At 39.9% G+C, this 12,946-nt stretch overlaps 1 protein-coding gene across 1 annotated transcript in view; it reads right to left on the bottom strand.

Annotated features, from left to right (window-relative positions):
- Nucleotides 1-355: 355 nt before the first annotated feature.
- ZNF674 (zinc finger protein 674) overlaps nucleotides 356-12,946 on the bottom strand; it is a 36,117-nt gene continuing 23,526 nt past the window's right edge. Inside the window, exon 4 of the mRNA XM_067722821.1 lies at nucleotides 356-1,848. Within this exon, the coding sequence (XP_067578922.1) occupies nucleotides 356-1,848 (1,493 nt within the window). The remainder of the gene's footprint in view (nucleotides 1,849-12,946) is intronic.

The raw sequence follows: 12,946 nt of genomic DNA, 5'->3' as shown, positions 1-12,946 counted from the left end.
TTTGTTTTTCCTCAGCATAAATACTCTGATAGGTCAGCATAAATACTCTGATAGGCAAGGATATTTAAATTCTTTCTAAAGTCTTTTCCACATCAATATATTCACAGTTTTGCCACTTTTGAATTCTCTGGTATACAGTTCTCCACTTGTGTAAGAATTCTGCATGAAAAATTGATCACATTTATTATATCCTTCTGGAATTATACTTTTGTGCCTTTTATTAAGTTAAATGAACATTAAATAATATATGAAGAGTTTTTGACATTTTTTGATATTTATAAGGTTACTCCCCAGGATGAATTGATATATAATATAATGAGGTGTAACTAGTGAAATTATCTCACAGTAAAGTATCTTAATAGGTTTTCTCTCCTGTATGACTTTTCTGATGTTTAATGAGTGTTGACTTCCCACTGAAGGCTTTGCCACATTCTCTGCATTCATAAGGTTTCTCTCCTGTATGAGTTCTGTGATGTACAATGAGAGTTGATTTCACACTGAAGGCTTTGCCACATTCACTACATTCATAGGGTTTTTCTCCTGTATGAATTCTCTGATGTTTAATGAGAGTTGATTTCCTACTGAATGCTTTCCTACAGTCACTGCATTCATAGGGTCTCTCTCCTGTATGAATTCTCTGATGTTTAGTCAGTGGTGACTTTTCACTGAAGGCTTTCCCACATTCGTTGCATTTATAGGGTTTTTCTCCTGTATGAGTTCTCTGATGTACAATAAGGGTTGACTTCTCACCAAATGCTTTCCCACATCTTCTGCATTCATAAGGTTTCTCTCCTGTATGAGTTCTCTGATGGACAGAGAGGTGTGATTTTCCACTGAAAGTCTTCCCACATATGCTGCATTCATAGGGTTTCTCTCCTGTATGAACTCTCTGATGAACAGAAAGGTGTGACTTTCCCCTGAAGACTTTTCCGCATTTACTGCACTCATAAGGTTTCTCTTTTGTATGAGTTCCTTGATGTTTAATGGGGGTGGGCGTCTCATCAAAGGCTTTCCCATGTTTATTGCACTCAGGTTTCTCACCTGTATGAGTCCTTTGATGTGTAAGGCTGGACTTCCCACATTTGATAGCTTCATAAAATGCTTGTCTAATGTGTGTTTTTTCATGTCTAATAAGGTGATATGAACTCTTAAAAGCTTTTGCACATTCACCACATACAAATGGTTTCTCTCCTGTATGAGTTCGCTGATGTTTAATCAGAGTTGACTTCTGGATAAATGTTTTCCCACATTCACTGCATTCATACGGCTTCTCCCCTGTATGAGTTCTCTGGTGTGCAATGAGGGTTGACTTTTGGCTGAAGGTTTTTGCACATTCACAGCATTCGTAAGGTTTCTCTCTGGTGTGAGTTCTCTGATGTACAACAAGGTTTGCTTTCTGGATAAATACTTTTCCACATTCAGAACATTTATAGAATTTCTCCCCAGTTTGAATTCTTGGACTTTTATTAAGGGATTGCTTATGGTGGAAGGCTTTTCCATGTTCATTAAGCTCAAAGAATTTCTCTCCAGGTTGAGCTTTATCAAGATTAGAATGGAAGCATAATTTCCAATATGCCTTACATTCATCATTTTTCTTTCTTACATAGCTTCTACTTTGACTAAGAAAATTTAAATTATGTTTTGAACACTTTCCCCATGAATCATATTTAGGGAGTCTTTGTCTTATAGAAACAAAGTTTGTGCTTGGATAAATGATTTTTCTGTATGTTCTGGATTTTGGGCCACTTCCATCCTTCAGTGTTTCCTTATCAACGGATGCAGCTTGCCACAGAGGTTTGTCTTGGCTTTCCTTATGATTATCTGTTGGGTCACCAACTTGCCAGAATTCTAGGGAAAAAAATGCAATGAATCATCAAATTCGTAAATATTTCTACTATAATGTTATGGCATAAAATTCATTCATAAATGCCCTGCTGTGAACTCCTATTAATGGACCTGAGCTGATGTGGATGAAACCTCCCTATGCTCCACCACCACCACCTCCCTCAACTGTAAATACAAACAAATGCTGGCCCACATTTAACAGAAAATAATTTAATACCCAGTCAAGCTCAAAACCAAGAAAAGAAAGTTTTTAGGTGTCAAAACTGAAGTGAGAGTTTAAAGGGATGGGGTGAACAGAAACTGAAGGTTGAAGATTTGCAGGGAAATCCAGACCACAGGGCACAAATGTTCAGGAAACTAGAATATAATTTGCACTAAAAGTAGGAGCCACAAAGGGCATCCATGTGTGTTAAACAGGAACTAGAAAGATTCCCCACTGGTCAAGGAAACTGGAAAGAAGGATGTTATATATAAGAAATCAAAAGCCTGATATGATACTATATATAGAAATCCCTAAAGACTCCACACAAAAACTACTAGAACTGATAAATTCAGCATGGTAGCAGGATATAAGATTAACATCCAGAAATCAGTTACATTTCTTTACACTAACAGTGAAATATCAGAAAGGGAAAGTAAATAAACAACCCCTTTTAAAATCACATCAAAGGGGAAGGCGGAAGATGGCGGAAGAGTAAGACGCGGAGATCACCTTCCTCCCCACAGATACACCAGAAATACATCTACACGTGGAACAACTCCTACAGAACACCTACTGAAGGCTGGCAGAAGACCTCAGACCTCCCAAAAGGCAAGAAACTCCCCACGTACCTGGGTAGGGCAAAAGTAAAAAAGAAAAAACAGAGACAAAAGAATAGGGACGGCACCTGCACCAGTGGGAGGGAGCTGTGAAGGAGGAAAAGTTTCCACACACTAAGAAGCCCCTTCGCGGGCGGAGACTGCGGGAGGCGGAGGGGGGAGCTTCGAAGCCGCGGAAGAGTGCACAGCAACGGGTGCGGAGGGCAAAGCGGGGAGATTCCCGCACAGAGGATCGGTGCCGACCGGCACTCACCAGCCCGAGAGGCTTGTCTGCTCACCCGCCGGGGCGGGCGGGGCTGCGAGCTGAGGCTCTGAGGCTCGGGTTTCGGTTTCGGACGGAGCGCAGGGAGAGGACTGGGGTTGGCGGCTTGAACATAGCCTGAAGGGGTTAGTGCACCACGGCTAGCCGGGAGGGAGTCCGGGGAAAAGTCTGCACCTGCCGAAGAGGCAGGAGACTTTTCCTTCCCTCTTTGTTTCCTGGGGCGTGAGGAGAGGGGTTTAAGAACGCTGCTTAAAGGAACTCCAGAGACGGGAGTGAGCCGCGGCTAAAAGAGCGAACCCCAGAGACGGGCGCGAGCCGCAGCTAAAAGCGCGGACCCCAGAGACGGGCGCGAGCCGCGGCTAAAAGCGCGGACCCCAGAGGCGGGCGGGAGACGTTAAGGCTGCTGCTGCCGCCACCAAGGGGCCTGTGTGCGAGCACAGGTCACCCTCCACACCCCTCTTCCGCGGAGCCTGTGCAGCCCGCCACTGCCAGGTTCCCGGGATCCAGGGACAACTTCCCCGGTAGAACGCACAGCGCGCCTCAGGCTGGTGCAAAGTCACGCCGGCCTTTGCCACCGCAGGCCCGCCCCGCACTCCGTGCCCCTCCCTCCCCGCCGGCCTGAGTGCGCCAGAGCCCCCGAATCAGCGGCTCTTTTAACCCCATCCTGTCTGAGCAAAAAACAGACGCCCTCCAGCGACCTACACGCAGTGGCAGGGCCAAATCCAAAGCTGAGCCCTGGGAGCTGTGAGAACAAAGAAGAGAAAGAGAAATCTCTCCCAGCAGCCTCAGAAGCAGCGGATTAAAGCTCCACAATCAACTTGATATACCCTGCATCTGTGGAATACCTGAATAGACAACCAAACATCCCAAATTAAGGAAGTGGACTTTAGGAGCAAGATCTATGATTTTTTCCCTTTTCCTCTTCTTGTGAATGTGTATGTGTATGCTTCTGTGTGAGATCTTGTCTGTATAGTCTTGCTTCCACCATTTGTCCTAGGGTTCTATCCGTCCATGTTTTTTTTAAATTTTTTTCTTAATAATTAATTTTAATAACGTAATTATACTTTACCTTCGTTCTTTCTTTCTTTCTTTCTTTCCTTCCTTCCTTCCCTCCTTTAGACAACGAATCATCCCAAATTGAGGAGGTGGTCTCTGACAGCAAGATTTATGATTTTTCCCCATTTACCTCTTTTAGTGAGGGTGTATGTGTATGCTTCTGTGTAAGATTTTGTCTGTATAGCTTTGCTTACAACATTTGTCCTAAGGTTCTATCCGTCCCTTTTTTTTTCTAAATAAGGATTTTTTAATTCAATAACTTTATTATACTTTATTTTATTTTTACTGTATCTTCTTTCTTTCTGTCTTTTTTCCTTCTTTCCCTCCTTCCTTCCTCCCTCCCTCCTTTCTTTCCTTCTTGCCTTCTTTCCTTCTTTGCTTCTTTCTTTCTTTCTTCCTTCCTTCCTACCCTCCTTTCCTTCTTTCTTTCCTCATACTTCTACTAATTCCCTCTACTTTTTCTCCCTTTTATCCTGAGCCGTGTGGATGAAAAGCTCTTGGTGCTCCAGCCAGGAGGCAGGGCTCTGCCTCTGAGGTAGGAGAGCCAACTTCAGGACACTGGTCAACAAGAGACCTCCCAGCTCCACATAATATCAAACGGCGAAAATCTCCCAGAGACCTCCATCTTAACACCAGCACCCAGCTTCACTCAATGACCAGCAAGCCACAGTGCTGGAAAACCTATGCCAAACAACTAGCAAAACAGGAACACAACCCCACCCATTAGCAGAGAGGCTGCCTAAAATCATAAGGCCACAGACACCCCAAAACACACCACCAGACGTGAACCTGCCCACTAGAGAGACAAGATCCAGCCTCATCCACCACAACACAGGCACTAGTCCCCTCCACCAGGAAGCCTACACAACCCACTGAACCAACCTTAGCCACTGGAGACAGACATCAAAAACAGGAGGAACTACGAACCTGCAGCCTGCAAAAAGGAGACCCCAAACACAGCAAGATAAGCAAAATGAGAAGACAGAAAAACACACAGCAGACAAAGGAGCAAGATAAAAATGCACCAGACCTAACAAATGAAGAGGAAATAGGCAGTCTACCTGAAAAAGAATTCAGAATAATGATAGTAAGGTTGATCCGAAATCTTGGAGATAGAATGGACAATAGAATGGACAAAATGCAAGAATCAGTTAACAAGGACCTAGAAGAACTAAAGATGAAACAAGCAACGATGAACAACACAATAGATGAAATTAAAAGTACTCTAGATGGGATCAATAGCAGAATACCTGAGGCAGAAGAACGGATAAGTGACCTGGAAGATAAAATAGTGGAAATAACTACTGCAGAGCAGAATAAAGAAAAAAGAATGAAAAGAACTGAGGACAGTCTCAGAGACCTCTGGGACAACATTAAATGCACCAACATTCGAATTATAGGGGTTCTAGAAGAAGAAGAGAAAAAGAAAGGGACTGAGAAAATATTTGAAGAGATTATAGTTGAAAACTTCCCTAATATGGGAAAGGAAATATTTAACAAGTCCAGGAAGCACGGAGAGTCCCATACAGGATAAATACAAGGAGAAATACACCAAGACACATATTAATCAAACTGTCAAAAATTAAATACAAAGAAAGCATATTAAAAGCAGCAAGGGAAAAACAACAAATAACACATAAGGGAATCCCCATAAGGTTAACAGCTGATCTCTCAGCAGAAACCCTACAAGCCAGAAGGGAGTGGCAGGACATACTGAAAGTGATGAAGGATAAAAACCTGCAGCCAAGACTACTCTACCCAGCAAGGATCTCATTCAGATTTGATGGAGAAATTAAAACCTTTACAGACAAGCAAAAGCTGAGAGAGTTCAGCACCACCAAACCAGCTTTACAACAAATGCTAAAGGATCTTCTCTAGGCAAGAAACACAAGAGAAGGAAAAGACCTATAATAACGAACCCAAAACAATTTAGAAAATGGGAATAGGAACATACATATCGATAATTACCTTAAATGTAAATGGACTAAATGCTCCCACCAAAAGACACAGATTAGCTGAATGGATACAAAAACAAGACCCTTATATATGCTGTCTACAAGAGACCCACTTCAGACCTAGAGACACATACAGACTGAAAGTAAGGGGATGGAAAAAGATATTCCATGCAAACGGAATCCAAAAGAAAGCTGGAGTAGCAATTCTCATATGCGACAAAATAGACTTTAAAATAAAGAGTATTAGAAGAGACAAAGAAGGACACTACATAACGATCAAGGGATCGATCCAAGAAGAAGATATAACAATTGTAAATATTTATGCACCCAACATAGGAGCACCTCAATACATAAGGCAAATACTAACAGCCATAAAAGGGGAAATCGACAGTAACACATTCATAGTAGGGGACTTAAACACCCCACTTTCACCCATGGACAGATCATCCAAAATGAAAATAAATAAGGAAACACAAGCTTTAAATGATACATTAAACAAGATGGACTTAATCGATATTTATAGGACACTCCATCCAAAAACAACAGAATACACATTTTTCTCAAGTGCTCATGGAACATTCTCCAGGATAGATCATATCTTAGGTCACAAATCAAGCCTTGGTAAATTTAAGAAAATTGAAATTGTATCAAGTATCTTTTCTGACCACAACGCCATGAGACTAGATATCAATTACAGGAAAAGATCTGTAAAAAATACAAACACATGGAGGCTAAACAATACACTACTTAATAATGAAGTGATCACTGAAGAAATCAAAGAGGAAATCAAAAAATACCTAGAAACAAATGACAATGGAGACACAACGACCCAAAACCTGTGGGATGCAGCAAAAGCAGTTCTAAGGGGGAAGTTTATACCAATACAAGCCCACCTTAAGAAACAGGAAACATCTCGAATAAACAACCTAACCTTGCACCTCAAGCAATTAGAGAAAGAAGAACAAAAAAACCCCAAAGCTAGCAGAAGGAAAGAAATCATAAAAATCAGATCAGAAATAAATGAAAAAGAAATGAAGGAAACAATAGCAAAGATCAATAAAACTAAAAGCTGGTTCTTTGAGAAGATAAACAAAATAGATAAACCACTAGCCAGACTCATCAAGAAAAAAAGGGAGAAGACTCAAATCAATAGAATTAGAAATGAAAAAGGAGAGGTAACAACTGACACTGCAGAAATAAAAGAGATCATGAGAGATTACTACAAGCAACTCTATGCCAATAAAATGGACAATCTGGAAGAAATGGACAAATTCTTAGAAATGCACAACCTGCCAAGACTGAATCAGGAAGAAATAGAAAATATGAACAGACCAATCACAAGCACTGAAATTGAAACTGTGATTAAAAATCTTCCAACAAACAAAAGCCCAGGACCAGATAGCTTCACAGGCGAATTCTATCAAACATTTAGAGAAGAGCTAACACCTATCCTTCTCAAACTCTTCCAAAATATAGCAGAGGGAGGAACCCTCCCAAACTCCTTCTACGAGGCCACCATCACCTTGATACCAAAACCAGACAAGGATGTCACAAAGAAAGAAAACTACAGGCCAATATCACTGATGAACATAGATGCAAAAATCCTCAACAAATTACTAGCAAACAGAATCCAACAGCACATTAAAAGGATCATACACCATGATCAAGTGGGGTTTATTCCAGGAATGCAAGGATTCTTCAATATACGCAAATCTATCAATGTGATAAACCATATTAACAAATTGAAGGAGAAAAACCATATGATTATCTCAATAGATGCAGAGAAAGCTTTTGACAAAATTCAACACCCATTTATGATAAAAACCCTGCAGAAAGTAGGCATAGAGGGAACTTTCCTCAACATAATAAAGGCCATATATGACAAGCCCACAGGCCACATCATCCTCAATGGTGAAAAACTGAAAGCATTTCCACTAAGATCAGGAACAAGACAAGGTTGCCCACTCTCACCACTCTTATTCAACATAGTTTTGGAAGTTTTAGCCACAGCAATCAGAGAAGAAAAGGAAATAAAAGGAATCCAAATCGGAAAAGAAGAAGTAAAGCTGTCACTGTTTGCAGATGACATGATCCTATACATAGAGAACCCTAAAGATGCTACCAGAAAACTACTAGAGCTAATCAATGAATTTGGTAAACTAGCAAGATACAAAATTAATGCACAGAAATCTCTGGCATTCCTATATACTAATGATGAAAAATCTGAAAGTGAAATCAAGAAAACACTCCCATTTACCATTGCAACAAAAAGAATAAAATATCTAGGAATAAACCTACACAAGGAGACAAAAAACCTGTATGCAGAAAATTATAAGACACTGCTGAAAGAAATTAAAGATGATACAAATAGATGGAGAGATATACCATGTTCTTGGATTGGAAGAATCAACATTGTGAAAATGACTCTACTACCCAAAGCAATCTATAGATTCAATGCAATCCCTATCAAACTACCACTGGCATTTTTCACAGAACTAGAACAAAAAATTTTGCAATTTGTATGGAAACACAAAAGACCCCGAATAGCCAAAGCAATCTTGAGAACGAAAGAAGGAACTGGAGGAATCAGGCTCCCTGACTTCAGACTATACTACAAAGCTACAGTTATCAAGACGGTATGGTACTGGCACAAAAACAGAAAGATAGATCAATGGAACAGGATAGAAAGCCCAGAGATAAACCCATGCACATATGGACACCTTATCTTTGATAAAGGTGGCAGTAATGTACAGTGGAGAAAGGACAGCCTCTTCAATAAGTGGTGCTGGGAAAACTGGACAGGTACATGTAAAAGTATGAGATTAGATCACTCCCTAACACCATACACAAAAATAAGCTCAAAATGGATTAAAGACCTAAATGTAAGGCCAGAAACTATCAAACTCTTAGAGGAAAACATAGGCAGAACACTCTATGACATAAATCACAGCAAGATCCTTTCTGACCCACCTCCTAGAGTAATGGAAATAAAAACAAAAATAAACAAATGGGACCTAATGAAACTTCAAAGCTTTTGCACAGCAAAGGAAACCATAAACAAGACCAAAAGACAACCCTCAGAATGGGAGAAAATATTTGCAAAAGAAGCAACCGACAAAGGATTAATCTCCAAAATTTACAAGCAGCTCATGCAGCTCAATAACAAGAAAACAAACAACCCAATCCAAAAATGAGCAGAAGACCTAAATAGACATTTCTCCAAAGAAGATATACAGACTGCCAACAAACACATGAAAGAATGCTCAACATCATTAATCATTAGAGAAATGCAAATCAAAACTACAATGAGATATCATCTCACACCAGTCAGAATGGCCATCATCAAAAAATCTAGAATCAATAAATGCTGGAGAGGGTGTGGAGAAAAGGGAACACTCTTCAACTGCTGGTGGGAATGTGAATTGGTTCAGCCACTATGGAGAACAGTATGGAGGTTCCTTAAAAATCTACAAATAGAACTACCATATGACCCAGCAATCCCACTACTGGGCATATACCCTGAGAAAACCAAAATTCAAAAAGAGTCATGTACCAAAATGTTCATTGCAGCTCTATTTACAATAGCCCGGAGATGGAAACAACTTAAGTGCCCATCATCGGATAATGGATAAAGAAGATGTGGCACATATATACAATGGAATATTACTCAACCATAAAAAGAAACGAAATTGACCTATTTGTAATGAGGTGGATAGACCTAGAGTCTGTCATACAGAGTGAAGTAAGTCAGAAAGAGAAAGACAAATACCGTATCCTAACACATATATATGGAATTTAAGAAAAAATGTCATGAAGAACCTAGGGGTAAGACAGGAATAAAGACACAGACCTACTGGAGAATGGACTTAAGGATATGGGGAGGGGGAAGGGTGAGCCGTGACAAAGCGAGAGAGAGGCATGGACATATATACACTACCAAACGTAAGGTAGATAGCTAGTGGGAAGCAGCCGCATAGCACAGGTATATCAGCTCCGTGCTTTGTGACCGCCTGGAGGGGTGGGATAGGGAGGGTGGGAGGGAGGGAGACGCAAGAGGGAAGAGATATGGGAACATATGTATATGTATAACTGATTCACTTTGTTATAAAGCAGAAACTAACACACCACTGTAAAGCAATTATACCCCAATAAAGATGTTAAAAAAAAAAGCATGATATTGGCACAAAAACAGATATATGAATCAATGGAACAGAATAGAGAGCCCAGAAATAAACCCACACACCTACAGTCAATTAATATTTGACAAAGCAGCCAAGAATATACAGTGGAGAAAAGACAGTCTCTTCAGCAAGGTGTTTTGGCAAAGTTGGACAGCTGCATGTAAATCAATGAAGTTAGAACACACCCTCACACCACACACAAAAATAAACTCAAAATAGCTTGAAGACTTAAATATAAAACAGGACACCATAAAACTCCTAGAAGAGAACATTCTCTGACATAAATCCTACCAATGTTTTCTTAGGTCAGTCTACCAAGGCAATAGAAATGAAAGCAGAAATAAACAAATGGAACCTAATCAAACATTAGCTTTTGCACAGCAAAGGAAACCATAAACAAAATGAAAAGACAACCTATGAAATGGGAGAAAATATTTACAAGTGATGTGACCGACAAGGGCTTAATTTCCAAAATATACAAAGAGCTCATACAACTCAATAACAAAAAAACAAACGGCCTAATAAAAAAAATGGGCAGACCTAAATAGACATTTCTCCAAAGAAGACATACAGATGGCCAATAGGCACATGAAAAGATGCTCAACATCGCTAATTATTAGAGAAATGCAAATCAAAACTACAATGAGGTACCACCTCGCACCGGTCAGAATGGCCATCATTAAAAAGTCTACAAATAACAAAAGCTGCATTAGGATGTGGAAAAAAGGGAACCCTTCTATACTGTTGGTGGGAATGTAACTTGGTGCAGCCACTATGGAGAACAGTATGGAGGTTCCTCTAAAAACTAAAAATAGAGTTGCTATATGATCCAGCAATCCCACTCCTGGGCATATATCTGGACAAAACTATAATTCGAAAAGATATATGCACACCTATGTTCATAGCAGCACTATTAATAATAGCTAAGATATGGAAGCAACCTAAATGTCCATTGACAGATGAATGGATAAAGAAGATGTTGCATACACACACACACACACACACACACACACACACACACACACACACACACTGAAATATTACTCAGCCATAAAAAGAATGAAATAATGCCATTTGAAGCAACATGGATGGACCTAGAGATTATCATACTAAGTGAAGTCAGAAAGAGAAAGACAAAAGCCATATGATATCACTTATATGTGGAATCTAAAATATGACACAAATGAACCTATCTATGAAACAGAAACAGACTCACAGACATAGAGAACAGACTTGTGGTCTGTTCCAGGGTCTCTGTGCCAAGGTGGAGGGGGCACGGGGGAGGGATGGATTGGGAGTTTGGGACTAGCAGATGCAAACTATTATGTATAGAATGGATAAACAACAAGGTCCTACTGTATATCACAGGGAACTATATTCAATATCCTGTCATAAACCATAATGGAAAAGAATATATATGTATAACTGAGTTACTTTGCTGTACAGAAGAAATTAAACACAACATTGTAAATCACCTATACCTTAATAAAATTTAAAAAAATCAAAAGCCTAGTTCTATAACTCAATCCAAATGATTATAAGTGTAGTACAGAGCCCATAAGCTGAAAAATTAAACTAAAAATTGGTCCTGTATTAGTAGGTTCCTAGTAGTGGCAAGCTTTCCAAAAGATATATTATGTTTTTATAGCTTAGGAATCACAGGATATCTATGGAATACCAATTTTCACTGAAGAGTTCACAGTAAAAAATTAACAACTTCACAAGGAAATGACCCGTCATGAAAGAGAATCAGCAGATACATTTAAAGATACTCACATTCCTAGAACTGTAGCTAGTAGAACCATGTGAACTTCAAAATAAATATATTTCAACTATTCAAAGAAATAAGGTAAGAACTAGACTATGGGGGAAAAAACTAGGAAAATTATATACAGGCATTATTTTAAAAACTCTAAATAAAGAGGTTGAACAGTAGATAGAAGTTGAACTTCTAACTACTACTTCTATCTAGTCACAGATAAAGACAGATTTAACAAATTAGATGACAGATCTTGAGAAATCACCCAAAATGCAGCATGAAGAGCTAACAATGGAAATATGGTAAGAGAAATAGAGAAATGATAAGTTCCAAAATAGGTTTAATACCAAATCCAAATGGAAGACTAGAGAAAAAGGGAGAGGGGGCAATATGCCAAGAAACGGGTTAACAGAGCAACACTGAGACTGCTATACTTAGACAGGGAAGCTTGCAAGGTTGGCCCTTGGCTGCCATCTGGGAATCTGGAGTTCAGGAATGTCCCCACCACTGCCTAACGGATATGGCTGCTTGTACAAACAATGTGATTTAAGCAGAACATTTCCTTTCCTTCTGAGGGTCTGGAATTTTGGTATGTGCTAGGCAGTCTGTGATGTGAGGATGCTGACCGAGTCTCTAATGGGCTTCCCTGGGCATAAACATCACACACATGTTGCTGCACTTTCACTGCTGGGAGAAGTGTGCCCTGTGTGACCCTAGGTGGGAGGGAGAGAGCATAAGGAACCCTGTACATGGAGTCCTCCAGATTCTGCTAATGTCTTTTTCCCTTATGCTCTAGTTGTATATCCTTACTATATCACTGTAATAAATTTTAGCTGTAAATACAACTAGATGCCAAGTCCTGGGAGTCCCTCTCGAGAATCTCTGAATGTGGTAGTGGTCTTGGGGGACCCCCAATCTAGGCAATATTTGAAGAAACAATGACTGGCAGTTTTCTGGTATGGAAGAAAGGCATGTATCCTACTCTTAAATGTCCAGAGTCCTGAGTGTGGTAAATAAAAGCAAATCTGTACCTAGACACAGTTCTGTGTAACTGTAAGACTTTAAGAAA

The sequence above is a fragment of the Pseudorca crassidens genome, chromosome X (assembly GCF_039906515.1).
Source record: "Pseudorca crassidens isolate mPseCra1 chromosome X, mPseCra1.hap1, whole genome shotgun sequence".
NCBI lineage: Eukaryota > Metazoa > Chordata > Mammalia > Artiodactyla > Delphinidae > Pseudorca > Pseudorca crassidens.
The sequence above is the reverse complement of the archived record's forward strand: the minus strand, read 5'-3'. Positions and strand labels throughout refer to the sequence as shown.